Raw genomic sequence first — 14,741 nt, 5'->3', positions numbered from 1 at the left:
CTTTTGACTCAAAATCCTATTTTCCTTGGGCAGGAAGATGCCTTATAATCCTATGAAATAAGAATAAAGAACTATTTCTGATTATTACAGTAAATAACAAACTCCAGGAGGTCATTACCACAAGAGGTCATTACCACAAGACTTGCATGAATTGATGCTGAATGAAGTGAATAGAACCAAGAGAATATGGTACACAACAAGAAAATGGTGTGATGATCAACTATGATGGACTTGGCTCTTTTCAACAATGAAGTGATGCAAGGAAATTCCAATAGACGTCATGGAGAGAACCACTGACATCCAGAGAGAGAACAATGAAGATTGAATGAGGACCAAAGCTTAGTATTTGCACCTTTTTGTTGTTGTTCTTGTTACTGTTTACTTATTTTTTTTCTTTCTCACTTTTCCCCCTTTTGATCTGATTTTTCTTGTGCAGCATGACAAATATGGAAATATATTTAGAAGAACTACATATGTTTAATCCATATCAGATTGCTTGCTTTCTTGGGGAGGGGGGAGGGAAAGAGAGAGGGAGAAATTTGGAACAGAAGATTTTGCAAAGGTGAATGTTGAAAACTATCTTTGCATGTATTTGGAAAAATAAAATACTATTTAAAAAAAAGAGATGTCACATTTCTGCTATTTCACAGGGTTTCTATAATGATCTAATAAGGTAATACCTGTCTAGTGCTCTGTGAACCTTAAAGTGCTATGTAAATGTTATTTATGTTATTTCTGAAGAGGACAGCTATATGTCTGCTAAGAGAAACTAGAACTTTTGCTTCTGATGTCCAGTAGAACAGCCCTATCTACTCGCCTAGAGAGCTAGTCCTTCAAAGCCTCAGTTGGCAGCAGGACCCTGGGGTGGACTAAGAACCCAGGTCAAAGTTGGGCAAGCCAAGCCTGTATTGTCTATCAGTCTAGGAAGAGTCCATGTGAAATTTTGAACTCTTTCTCTCCCATTGATAGATGGTGCATTCATTGGTAAAAGGGTGGCCTTCAGAAGTAAGAAAAGCTTGATTGGCTAATTACAAATATACACACAAACACTATTTCCAGGAAATAAAGAAACTCTATTGATAGTAGCCTTTTATTATTATTATGGTCATTATTATTATTATTATTATTATTATTATGGTTGTATTTTCTATTCCATCCTCCCCCACCCCCCTGTAGACCACTTCTGCCTGCTACAGGAATATGAAACAAAGCATAGCTGAGCTGCAGCCCAGGAGAGTAAGCAACAATCACAAAATGCCAGGACATTCAGTGCCATTACATGGGGAAATCAGCAGCGACACTGAGAACTGCTCCACATTATTGACGGCTGCTTAGTCTATTTGGCGGTGACCTTGCTCTGCAGACGATGATATTCCTTTAGCCTGTAAACCAGATTAAAAACAAAAAGAGGTAAATTGACAGTAATAACACATATTCAGTTCAATTAATTCAGGTGGAGCTGGGGGCAGCTGTTTGTTAAGATGTAGGTGAAGTTCTTTTTTCCCCCCTCCGTCTGTGCCCGCCCTCCTCCCTCCCCCTAGATAATGTAATTAATTTATCTTTGGGAGAAAACAGTTCATGTTATTGTTCAGTACAAAGCAGTTAACTGGCAATGGAAAATGAAGAGGCCATTATGAAAATATGTCTTGCTTGATGCAATTTAAAAGGGCTTATCAGGCCCTTATAAAAACACACAATTAAGGGGGCAGTAAGGGGGAGGTTGCCAGGATCCATATGGCAATTCTAGTTTCAATATAGCTTCTGGTTCAAACAGGCTCAGAGAACCCTAACTGTGGTCAGTTCTAGAAAAGATGAGCAAAAGAAGGCAGAGAGATGTATGGAAAAGAAATAAAACATAATAGTATATTATTTAAGGGCACAGATTGGGTGAGAGGACATCATGGTTATTCTTTTCCACCTCAGAGTTTGTAAGAAGACATATATTCATCCTTTTCTACCTTAAAAACATCCCTGACCCAACTCTCCCTTTTGCTTTAATTTTTCTCTTCATATTATGAAAGGGGAATAAGTGGGAGCTTCAGAGAATGGTATGGTGAAAAGGGCTGGGAGTCAGGAGACTCAGGCCCATTGTTAGAGGACTAGTTCTGGAGTCTGAAGGTCTGTTTTCAAATCCCACCTCTGACAACCTGCTAGCTGTGTGACCTTGATCAAATTATTTGTCCTTCTTAGATACCTTGTTTCTCCATTTCCAAAATCAAGATGACTGCTGAGGTTCTAATTCAGAAATGGAGAATCCTAGGATTCTATGGCTGTTTGGAGATTCTCATCATCAGGTGGGCCATGAGATGATGAATTTTTGAGCCATAAAGTCAGAGAGAGGTTGTGATGGGTATCAGTGGAGAGAATCACCACTTAGAAAAAAAATCATAGTTCTGCAACATATGGAAGTCTTCTAAATTTGACTGTAAAAGTGGGAGCAGACCCTATGATTTCATTGGTCTAGGGCAGAGGTATTGAAACTTGAGACCCAGTTGAGGCCTGAATCTGATTAAAATGTAACTGGGAAATATTTAACAAGATAAGCAATACAACACAGATAATGTTTACTTCTGGTTTTCTAAGTTAATATGTGGCCAGCATGGATTGGCTTCTATTTGAGTTTAGCCATAACTGGTTTAGGGTTGAAGAAACTCCCTCTCCCAATGCAGATTGCCACAGGCTATGTTATACTTAGTCTTAAAGTTGCCTGGAGCATTGAGAAATGATAGGCTCAGTCACACGTGCAGTCATTAAATACCAGAAGGTGGTTCCTGAATCCAGGACTTTCTGATTCTAGAGCTAGATCTCACTGGGCTGTCCTACAACGTAACAACTTTCTGTAATTTGTCTCCTTTCCTCTAGGACTGGAAACAGTCTTTTTTTCCTCTCTAGCTGCCATGATCAATGCTCACTAACAGATCATTTTAAGATGCTTCTCCAGGAAGTTGCTCCTCCCACCTACTGAGAGCAGGGAAAAAGTGGTCTAAAATAAACCCATTCCAAAAATTCTCCTCTCTCCTGCCCACCTTAGGGGAAAGTGTTCATAGACCCCAAGGAGCTGGGTCATGTTAAAACCAAAAGCCCGTCTTTTTCATTTACTGGGTTTCAGTTATATGTGACTTTTTGGGACCCCACAGAGGGGTTTTCTTGGCAAAGATATTGTCGTGGTTTGCTGTTTCCTTCTCTAGTTCATTTTAGAGATAGGGAAACTGAGGCAGATAGAGTTATGTGACTTGCCAGGGTCACACAATTGGTAAGGGTCTGGGACCAGTTTGAACTCAGTTCTTCCTCACTGAACTTGGTGCTCCTCCACCTAGCTGCTCCTTATCTCTCTACCACTTCCTAATTTCTCCAACCTCCAATTGCTGAAGACACTGATGAATAAAGCAAAGGAAGTGCACTGAATCTGGGCTGTTGAGAGATGATTGGAAGGGATTCTTCTAAGGAGTGATATTGAGTGAGGGCAGAGGTGCATTTTCCTTCCTGATTTTGCAGGGACTGGTGATCAGAGTCTAATGGTTCAAGCTGAGGAGAGACATGGACTGGCCCCCTAGAAGTCCCACGTCCTACTTCCCTTCTGGGCTAGGACCAGCCAAAACCAACTCACCTGAGGGAGTTGATGTTGATGAAGCCAGTGGCATCCAAGGGCTCATAGTCACCCTGCACATTCATGCTACAGGAGAAAAGAAGAGAGGAGTTTATGTATCACTTCATTTGACCCCAACAATGCTGAGAAGTGGGTATTCTTATTATACCCATTTTACAGATAAGGAAACTAAATCTAGGAAGTGTCCGAGGCTGGATTGTGAAATCAGGTTCAATTACTTATTCCAGGTCCAATGTTCTCTCCACTGTGCCACCTAGCTGCCCACAAAGTTCCTATAAGATAAACAGAAAGTACAATTTCCCCTCATGACCCACTCTAGAGATAACTGTTATCCAGGAATGTAGTTAAGCTTTCTTGAAACTATTTCCACTGACATTGCTCAGATTCTCCATCTCTGGAGGTAATAGTTTTCATAAAGAACTCCCAATTATATAAAGGGAACGATGTGGTATAATTAGAAGAAGCCCTAGAAATCAGGATTCCTAGGTTTCAACTCTGTCACTAATTTGCCATATGACCTTGGGGAATTAAGATAATACATACACAAGCATTCTGAAAACTATAAAGTGCTCTACAAATGTAAGGATTAATGATTGAATAAGATGGCCTTGGCCCTTTGTCCTAAAACTCTTTTTGAATTTCAAGAGCATGTGTGTGTGTGTGTGTGTGTGTGTCTGTGTATGTGTGGAGTATTGAGGAAAAATGCAAACATTTCTCCTTTCTGGGATTAGGAGAACAACCGTGCCCTCACCTACTCCATTTTTCATGATTTTGTTATTTCTATCTTTCCAGAAAGAAAGCACACTAAGGCGGTTTTTATACAATCATCCCTCACTTTTATCTCTTTGATCCATACACATCCTTTGGAAGAAAGGAAACAAGCATTTATTAAGTGCCTACTGTGGGTTAGGCACTAGGCTAAGAGCTTTACAAATATTATCTCATTTGATCCTCACAACAAATCTGGGAGGTAGGTGTTATTACAGCTGAGGAAACTGAAGCAAAAGAGTGGAAGTGATTTGTCCAACATCACGTAGCTATCAGTGTCCAAGGCCACATCTGAACTCAGTTCTTGCTGACTCCAGGCCCAGTGCTCTATCTCCTGGGCCATCAGCTGCCTCCTGGTGCTTTGTTGGCCTTGGCCCCTGTCCGAGGCATTCCAGAAATGAAAGAAGCCTGTGTGAGTGCCTCTAGGCTAAAGGGCCCTTTATAGTGCCTGCCCCATAGTAAGTACTTAATAAATGCTTTATTCTTTTTCCAGGAAGAAGTAGTAGTAGAAGGCACCTAACTCCTTTTCTTCTCTTGCATTTATTGGCATATGACTATCCTTTACCCCGTTTAGACTGTAAGTTTCTTGAAGGCAAGGGGACTGTGTTGTCATGTGAATCCATGTCTTGCATATTCTTTTTTGGAATAGATATCATTCCTGCAGGGACTTCCCTTCTTCTCTCAATGCAGAGGAATACTTTTCGCCTGCTACTTACAGTCTTAAAAAGGGCAGTTAGGTAGAGTTAGTTAGAGCAAGTCATTTAACCTCAATTGCCTCCACAAACAAAATAAAACAAAAGAAAGAACTGACAGTCTTAGAAAGGGAAAATGAGCATTCCTCACACTCACCAATTTTTTTCCTTCCTTTTTGGCCTGTCCTTTCTCTCTCCCATCTACCACATAGTTACTGTCTCTAGAAATCTCTTTCCCAGGCTCTCAGGCTATAATGTTTACTTGACTTATGGTGATAAAATTACAGAGGGAATTTTTTGTTTATTTGATCTCTGAATCAATCTGCATCTCTCTTTTCCCCCTCAACTTTTATACTGCTTCCTGGCTTTTCCAAACCCCAACCACATAGCTCTTGCTTGCCTTGCCCTTTGGCTTCACTTCAATATGGCTAGTGGACCCAGCATCCCCTCCATTCTCTGTAACATTTTTTTATTGGGGGGGAGGCAATTGGGGTTAAGTGACTTGTCCAGGATCACACAGAAAGTGTTGTATTTGTTGTTGTTGACTTGTATTTTGTTTTCTTACTCATTTACTTTCCTTTTTTTGATCTGATTTTTCTTATGCAGCAAGAGAATTGTAAAATATGTTTATACATATTGAATTTAACATATATTTTAACATGTTCAACATATATTGGATTGCTTGCCATCTAGGAGAGGGAATGGGGGAAGGAGGAAAAAAATCTGAAACACAAGGCTATGAAAGGATCAATGTTGTCAAATTATCCATGCATAGGTTTTGAAAATAAAAAGCTTTGTAAAAAAAAGTGTTAAGTGTTTTAAGGCTGGATTTGAATTCAGGTCTTCCTGAATTCAGGGCCAGTGTTCTACTCACTGCATCATCTAGCTGCTCTCCCTCCATTCTCTATAAAACCATTTTCTGGTCCAGACACTCCTTACCTATGCCCTTCCCCTTCCTACTCCCCCCACTCCATCATCATTCTTTGCTTCCTCAACTCCACCTGTCAAATGCCAGTAGATAGCCTTCTCTGGAACAACTTTCCCATCTGGAGGAAAACTATTTCCTCAGTAATAAAGAAACAGCTCAGTCTAAATGGTTTCTCCAAGGCTATATAATGGCATTCCCAAATTTGAATCCAAGCCCTGTCCCTTCTAGAGGCAAGATATCTGTCTCTGGGTCTCTGGATGTCCTTTATAACTTCTTTGACCATCAATGGAATTTCTACCCGAGATTTGAAACTGAAATGTTTCTCTGATCTGTTATTAATGGATTAATGTCATTAGTCTCATGGATTTTCTTTTATTATGCTTCTGCCTTTGGCACCAATATATTTTCTTGGTCCACTTAAGAACTGTAGACTAAGGAATATGGAGCTGACTTCTGGTACCTATGCTCTAAAACTCAGTGGGCCAAGTGAAGGTTCAAGAAACTAGGACTCAAGATGACTTGTACAAAGAAAAAAAGAGTTGATTGGAGTTAAACATTCTCCACAATAGCAAAAAGAAAAACAATATTGAGAGACTTCAGAACTGCAATCAATATTGTGAAGTATGTCTCCAGAGGTGGTGGACTATAGGTACAGAATGAGGCATACAATTTCAAACAAGGACAATGTCTTGATTTGTTTTGTTTTGCTTGATTGAACTCATTGTTTCAAGAGAGGATTCAAGAGAGTCACTGACAGATGACTTGGAGCAGTGGTTTAAGGAAAATAGACTCTCTTTGATTGTTGTCACCCATTTATTTAGTGTCTATGTGAAGCAATCATTTCTGTTTTGTGCAGAAATCCCAAGAGTCTTCCCTGTGACTCATTCATTCATTCATTTATAGGACTTGATGAAAGGAGATTCTTTGCCTCAATTTCTCTCCAGCCTTAGTCACCGAATGGGAGCGATCTCATTCAAACTGAGAGCTGTTGAAGACCTTAGCTTAAAGGGCCAGTTGCCTCCAGGGCCTTCTGCAGCCGCCCTGATCTATATCTGGCCACTGGACCCAGATGTTTCTGGAGGAGAAAGTGAGGCAGGTGACTTGGCCCTCCTTCACTTAAATCCAATTCACTTCATTACCTCCCTGACATCATGGTGCTCTTGGAGAATGAAGCCCAAATAACAAAACAATGAAGTTAATAAGAGGCTTTGTTTACTTATTGAAAAAAAGAAGAAGCAACTTTGGCCCATATTCTTTTGCATCCCAGCAGAAGAGGCACTCAACCCATCACAGGATTCAGAGTTGCAAAGATCCCTGGAGATCAAACCCCTCATGTTCCCAAGATGAGGAAACTGAGGACTAAAGCAATTAAGTGACTAAGTGATGGAGACTAAGAAGCAAACGTAGGATCTGAAAGCCTGGCTGCCTGACTCCAAATGCAGTGCACACATCCAACCAGGGCCAAATCTTGCCCTTTCCTCTTCTACGACATCTCTCCCTTCTCTGTAATCGTAGGGACACCACATAAGAGAGACTTTTGGCTGCATTTCTATGACTGCTTCCTCCTGCCTCTAGGCTCTCCCCACTTCAGTCCTTTCTCCATGCTGCAGCCACGCTTAGATCTGACCATGTGCCTCTCCCTCTCAGCTTCCTAGTGCCTCTAGAATAAAAATAGAAACGTCTCCATTTATCTTTTAAGTGTCCACACCCCGAATCCAACCTGCTAGTAAAGCCTAACTGGACATCACCGCTGATTAGTGTGAATAATGAATTCCCCTGAAGTCATCACAGGTATGTGAATTTCACTAATAGAAGTTATAATTATGGAAAATATAGTCATTGGTTCCAGTCCAGTGGAAATATGCAGTATGAATTTGAATAATGAGACCACTTCAGGGAATTTGCTATTTCTACTAATTGGGACTTGGCTGTACTCCCCCATCCTGTACTCTGTGACCCAGTCAAACTAAGTTCCTCTCTCTACATATCAGATGTACCAAACCTACACACTAACACACATACATACATACATATGTGTTGTCACTCTCATTAGAATATAAGCTTTTTGCAAGCACAAATTATTTCATTCTTTATGTAGCACTTAGTACAGTATCCGGCAAGTAGGAAATGCCTAATAAATATTTACTGTTTGACTGATTGACTCTCCACTACTTACAGCTTCTGTCTGTTGGGAGAATGAATGAATGGCCTTTCTTGAGCCACTTTCTCAGACTTGTTATTTGAAATAGGGAACACTTGATATTCCCATCATGCCTGAGCATGGCGACTTTTAACCTGCTCTTCAGTCCCAAACCCTGACTCCCCAGCACTGCATACCTTATTTCAGAGAATACCACAGACTGGAACACACAGAGGCAGGCATTCAGTTCTCCTCCTTCTCTTCTCACAATTCCTCATTTATAAATCCTCAGAACACTTTTTTGCCTCTGAGCATTCTCTTTTCTCTCTCTTATAAGTTAATACCAAACAATTTAATAAGACTAGACTCCAAACAGGCCCCTCCCTGATCACCCTTGCCAGGCCTCCCTCCCAAAGATTGGCTAAATCTGGGTAAATGAGTCCCCTAACATGGCCAAAGAGTTCTAATAGCTCATTTCTCAGGAACTGAAAAACCTCTTTTAAAAATTGGGGCGGAGGAGGGGGAGAGTGAGGGAGAGAAAGAGTTTACAATGATTTTTTTTTTTTTACCTCCCCTGACGGTCTACAGAAAACCTCTGTGCTTTTATTTTTGCTCACTCGAGTGGTTCTGACCTGCTCTATAATTACGTTACTTTCTACCCACTGTGCTGCGGCATTTCGAGCCTCCACTACCTCTTGCGGCTTCCTCGCTGGTCCCTGTGACGCTGTCACTCAACGGCTTTCAAATCAACGATGTAGAAATCAGAAAGAAAAGGAAAATGGTCGGAGACACAGTGAGAATAAATGCTCCTGCTTTTCTCTCTCTTTTTTTTTCTCCCTTCCCTTTTTACCTTATTCATTTAATCTCCCTGAGTGAGAATGCGAGGCATAATGAAGGGTTGGACAGATTATTAGAAGCTGTTGATTTAGAGGGGGAGGGAAGAAAAAGCCAGAAAGAGAAAGAGAGAAGATAATTTGACATTTACCCTGACTGATCTAAACTGATTCAGTTATATTTATGGCTTATAAAGTGTTTAGAAAGATTGAAGGGGGGGGGAACCCAACACGATGAAGAAAAGGGAAAGGAAAAAAAATATTGACTGCAAAACAAAACTCGTGCTATAATTCTCAACTTGCCTTCGTGGAGGCAATAGCTCTGAGTTAAACCAGGGCTCAAGCTGTAGCCCAAACCTGCCTTTGCCAGAAATGGGCTGTATATGAGTCCTTAGTCAAGCATGGAGGGGGACCTTGGAGCTTCAAAAGGCAGAGAAGAAACCAGTGTGGGGTTAAAATTTTCTTCCATATTCATGTCTTTGCATTTGCACAGCATAAAAGCTTCAACATGGGATGGCTTCTTTTGCCTCTTGTCAATTCCAAGCAAAGAAGCTTGAAGATTGTTGTTTAACAGGTGGGGATGTCTAATACATCTGGGGGTTCCATTCTTAGCCCTCTCTTCCAAGGTGAGACCTCTGGGACAGTCCCAGGGAATGGGTGAGATTGGGAGAAGCAATCTCCTGCAGGGCAGAGTTTGGTTTCTCTGTGTCAGGGCCCAAAATCTTTCTAACAATGTTCAAAGACATTATTGGGTTCTGCCTCTACTACCTAGTCCCTTGAGGGTTTTCACAAGGTAAGGGGCTTCAGAAAAATAAGTAAATATTCCTACTCCAAGAGGAAAAAAATGTGATTTCAATAGGAAGAGATACAAAGGAGTAAGGGAAAATGTGAGCCCAGAGGAAGATGGACCCCAATAGAGAAATCAAGGTAGAAACTTCTAGTGAAAGAAACAAAGACTGCAATGGAATTCCCAGTCAAGGACAGTCAATCAGGAGAGGAAAAGGAGCTGAGACGTCTGGTGACTGACTGGAGGTTACCTTGAACTTGAATCCTGATTGCCTGAGAATTGGAGGTGAGTATACCCCGAGGGAGTGAGCCTTCTTTTGTTCAGAAAGCTGAGGTCGGGTAGAGGGAGGGCTGGGACAAACAGTAGAAAAGAGGTCGTCTCTCTGTCCACTACTTACCTCACCAGCTCTTCATTGTACAGTGACAGGGGAGACTCTCGGCCGAGGATGTAGACCTGGCCCTTGAAGACAGACACTTGGACTTTTCCCTCAACCCCTTCCTGGGACTTGGCAATGCAGTGGCGGATAAATTCACACTCTGGACTGTGCCAGAAACCTGGAGGGGGAAAAATGAAGGGGCGCACCATTCAACTTTGGTCAGCATGATACATCATCCGACCCCCGACCTACAGCCTCCTAAGTCCGTTCAAGGGAAGGCCTGCGTGCCTCAGTTCAAGGGACTGAACTTGCCAGGATTTTCCATGCAGATTCTGTAAGGAATTATCACTTTAATGAATCTCATTCCTCTCCAAAAGGTAGAGACTAGAACTGGCCTTAATGTCCCTTTTTACTATCTCCTTTCCACTCACAAACATCTGAAGGAGATTGGGGGAGAGGGAAAAGAGACACAGCAGAACTGGTAAATGAAAAAGTACTAAAGGATAAAAACTGCAAAACATTACAATGTAATAGATAGCCTTTCATCTCCATAATCAGCGCTGGTTTGTAGCAATATCTGTTTACACTGATTACTGAATATCTTTTTTGTCAAACATCCATGGTGGGTTCAACTCTGTGCTGGAAGAGACTGAAAATGTGGTCTTCTATTGCTAGGTTAAGGACCTTTCGGTCTGAATGGGGAAATCGTCCATTCATGGGCAGCCAATAGGGAAAGGACAGTTCAGTGGTAGGCTGGGTTACTGGCTAGAGAAAGACTTGGAGTCAGGGAGGAAGCAGGAAAAATCAAAAAGGACCAAAAAAATTGGGGAAGGTTTGTGGAAAAAGGTGGGCCTTAAAGGTAGGGTAGGAATTAGAGAAAAAAGGGCTGGAGAAAAGGCATTCTAGATAGGAGCAACAGTACAAGGAAATACTCTGAAACTAGAAGAAGCACATATGTGGGAGACTGTGAGAAATCACAGAATCATGATTCTGGAAAAGGATATCAGAGGTCAGTTGGCTTAATCTCTAATTGGAGAAGGAACTCCCACAACATCCCTGGCAGTCTCTGCTTTAAAGATCTCCACGGATAGAGAACTTAATGATAACAATAACAATAACTTCTATATAGCACTTACCAGATACCATGCACTGTGCTAAGTGCTTTACAATCATCTCATTTGAGCCTCAGAACAATCTTGGAAGGTAGATGCTTTTATTATCCCCATTTTACAGATGAAGAAACTGAAGATAAATGCCTTGCCCAGGGTCACACAGCCAATAAGTGTCTGAGGCTATATTTGTACTCAGGGCTTCTTAACTATCCATTGAGCTACCTTTCTGCCCACTAGCTGTTAAGTCAGCCCATATTTCATAGTTGTACAACTCAAATTAAATTTTTTTTTTGTTGAATTGAAATTGACTTCTCTGGGACTTTTTCTCATTGGTTCTAGTTTGGTCTTTTGAGGACAAAGAAAATACAGCTACCAGAAGATCAGCCTGTAAAAGGTTTGGAGAGGTCAATAATGAGAAATAGCAGGGAACAGCATGTGGGGCTGAGGTTCAGGGGGGAGGACAAAGACAGGGGGACAGTCGGGGGACTTAAATGTCAGGAGTTTGGATTTATGCAGCAGGCTGGAGTGCAGAGACATTTCTGTTTATGATATTGACAGCCTCACTGACTTTACTTGCATAAGGAAATCCTGGTTCAAATCCCAGATTTTGTCATTAATTATGTGATCTTGGATCCTTTGCTTCACTTCTAGGTCTCAATTTCCTCATCTGTCAAATGGGAGAAGTTCTCAATCTTTCATCTAATTAACCTTGCCTTCTTCAGAGGCTGCTCTGGCTTTTTCCTATTAGTGGGAAGAGTGGAGAAGAGAAGAAAGAAGGAGAAAGAAGAGAAGCAAGTAAAAGAGAGGAAAAAAGGTAAAAAGGAAAGGAGACAAGGAGAAAAATGAAAAGGACACAGGACAAGAGAGAAGAAATTGCAGATTGGGCGAAGAACCAGTTTTGGTTCTTTTCTCAGAGAACCATTCATTTCAAGAGAAAGCCCCTGGCTCTCATCCCAGGCCCCAGGAGTCCCAGTGCTGAACAAGAGCTCAGAGGCCAAGGAGCTGACCTGGGACCTTTATCAGAGCAGGAGATCAGGCTCCATATGGCCCAGCAGTCTCTCAGGTGGGCTCACCTTCCTCACTCCTTTATAAAGTAACCTTATTCTGGCAAGGTCATCTCCCCTTTCTTCCTGCCTCCCTCAGCAGGTTTCATGGAGAGGTGTGACAGGCACATCTGTCTGTCTGAGCTCCCATTGTCATCAGGGCCTCCGTCTGTTAAACCTGCTCCTGGTGCTGTGGGGTTCCCCTCTATGATCCCCTAGACATTCCTATTCCCTTGAACAGAATTTTCTCAGAGTGATGATTCAGTTTAGCTTATAGTCACACAAGGAACTTGAGAGGGACTTCAAGGGAGGCAGGGGTGGGGTTGGGAGTATCTGATCAGCAAAATCAGGGGACACAAAAGTCCTATTCTAGTGGCTTTTCTCTACTGAACCTGATGGGTTTGTCTTGTGATTTTAAATTACAAGGATTATTACACTTTAATTATACTTTCCTTACAACAATAATAAGATGTATACTTCTTTAAAACATCCCTTCTTGTAAGGTAGGAAGGGTAGATTGGGTGGGAGACCATGCTCAAGTCAGCATCCTGACTTCCATTGGATATTGTGGGCAGGTGCTTAGAAATTAGAGGCTGAGAAGCTCCTAGAACCATAGAATGATAGGACACAGAATTCTGGGCATTAGAAATCATCTAGTCCTATAGTTCCCAGGCCAAATCTGGCCTACTGCCTGTTTTTGAACTGCCCATGAATTAACAATTATTTTTTACATTTTAAACTATAACTTTATTTATCATATTAAGTTAAATGCAACTCAATTTTAAAGTGTAACTAACAACCATTCTTTGTTTGTGGGTCATACAAAAATAAGCAGCAGGCAGGATTTGGCTTGGGAGCCATAGTTTGCCAGCCCCTGATCTAGCTTATTTTACAGATAATTTCCATTCAAATTCTCTTCCCATCACTCCACACTTGCTGTACAGGAGTAGACAAATAAGTCCTCAGATCCCATTGCTCCTCCTACCTCCAAAACAAAGTGCCAGGGCTACACTGGAGGTGACTCCTGGACTTCCTGGGAGCAGGCCTTTAACTAACTAAAGATAATTAGCCCATTAAGTTCCCAGACCTGGAAAAAAGGCAGAGAGATGAACACAGGAGATAGGGAGGCAAGGAGAAAGAGCCTGTCTTTAAGTGTCTGCAAAGGCCACCGGCCTCAATGTTTATCTCTCCAATCTCTCCCAAGCAGGTGTCATCCTAAAGCCCAGCTGGGAAGAAAGAAGCTGAGAAGGGTTACTAGGGTAGAGAGAAGATTGGGGGTGGGTGGGAGGGGATTGGGCCTTGTCTAACTTAGAGAAGGCAAGGGAATCTAGAAGGATGTGGCCCAATAACATGCTACCACAATTGACATTATTTGCACTGTTTTCCATCTTAAAGCTTGGTTAGACTGTCAAAGCTACAGAGGCACTCCAACACTGATGAACACAACCAATTCTCCTCTCCCAAGTAAATAACAAACATTTTGTCACTAGCTGAATTTCAGCTTTTTGAGGGGAACTGACTTCCCATCCTTTTATAACTTCTCTTATCAAAATCTAAAATCAGTGGAGGTAAGAAGACCATTTCCTTATTTAGGGACCCCATATCATAAGCCCATTAGTGACCCTTTGGGCAGGTAAAAATAGGCAGAACTAGTGGAACAGTCCTGGAGTCAGGCTTATGGAACTAGGGTGGGACTTGTTTAGCCTTTTACTAAGCAGCACCTCAGTTTCCCCATCTGGAGGGAGGGAATCCTATGATGAATGCCATGAATGGCAAGATGAGATGTTTGAACTCAGAGTCACAGCAATTCAAAAGCCATGGAATGTCAGAATTTGCGAAGACCACATGGTATATTAGGAAAATCACTGCATTTGGTTTCAGAACAACTGAGTTTAAATGCTGGCTCCAACACTAATTGTATGAACTGGGAGAATTCACCTCTCTAGGTTTCTGTTTTCTCATCTGCAAAATAGGAGAGTGAAACAATTCATTTTAAGGTTCCTTTTAGTTCTAAAACTTTATGTATGGAGTCTCTGACCCCTCATTATTTGTGACTCTAGACTGAGAGCTGGACAGAACTTTAGAGATTCTTATTCAGACTTTTTTTTTTTTTTTTTTTTTTTTTTTTAACCAGATGAGTTAAACTGAGGCCTAGAGATAAAATTACTTCCTCAAGGTCAGTGAGTCAGAGTCAGAGGGAGGATTGGATTTCCTGATGCCCCATTCTTTCCATTATCCTCATGAAGCTCTTTCTGATTACCAAGCATGAGTTATTCTATAGGGTAAGGACTGTCTGCTTCTCTCTCTACCTTCAAGAAGAATAGGGAGAAGACCCCAGGCACTGGGGACACTGGGGTCCGGGGAAGCTGTCACTCAGGCTTAGATGAGCCCCCTCTAAATTCAGTTTCCAAATTTAAAAATTCATTGAATGATTCTTCCTCCTAACTTCTCAGAT

General features: G+C 41.6%; 1 protein-coding gene across 1 annotated transcript in view; it reads right to left on the bottom strand.

Annotated features, from left to right (window-relative positions):
* Positions 1-1,063: 1,063 nt before the first annotated feature.
* Positions 1,064-14,741, bottom strand: part of ASS1 (argininosuccinate synthase 1) — an 80,046-nt gene continuing 66,368 nt past the window's right edge. The window contains exons 13-15 of the mRNA XM_031954841.1: positions 10,153-10,309; positions 3,608-3,673; positions 1,064-1,382 (exon numbers count right to left, since the gene is read on the bottom strand). Coding sequence (XP_031810701.1) covers positions 1,337-1,382; positions 3,608-3,673; positions 10,153-10,309 — 269 coding nt within the window. The 3' untranslated portion in view covers positions 1,064-1,336. The remainder of the gene's footprint in view (positions 1,383-3,607; positions 3,674-10,152; positions 10,310-14,741) is intronic.

The sequence above is a fragment of the Sarcophilus harrisii genome, chromosome 2 (assembly GCF_902635505.1).
Source record: "Sarcophilus harrisii chromosome 2, mSarHar1.11, whole genome shotgun sequence".
Classification (NCBI taxonomy): domain Eukaryota; kingdom Metazoa; phylum Chordata; class Mammalia; order Dasyuromorphia; family Dasyuridae; genus Sarcophilus; species Sarcophilus harrisii.
Note: the sequence above shows the minus strand (reverse complement) of the source record. Positions and strands in the feature narration are given on the sequence as shown.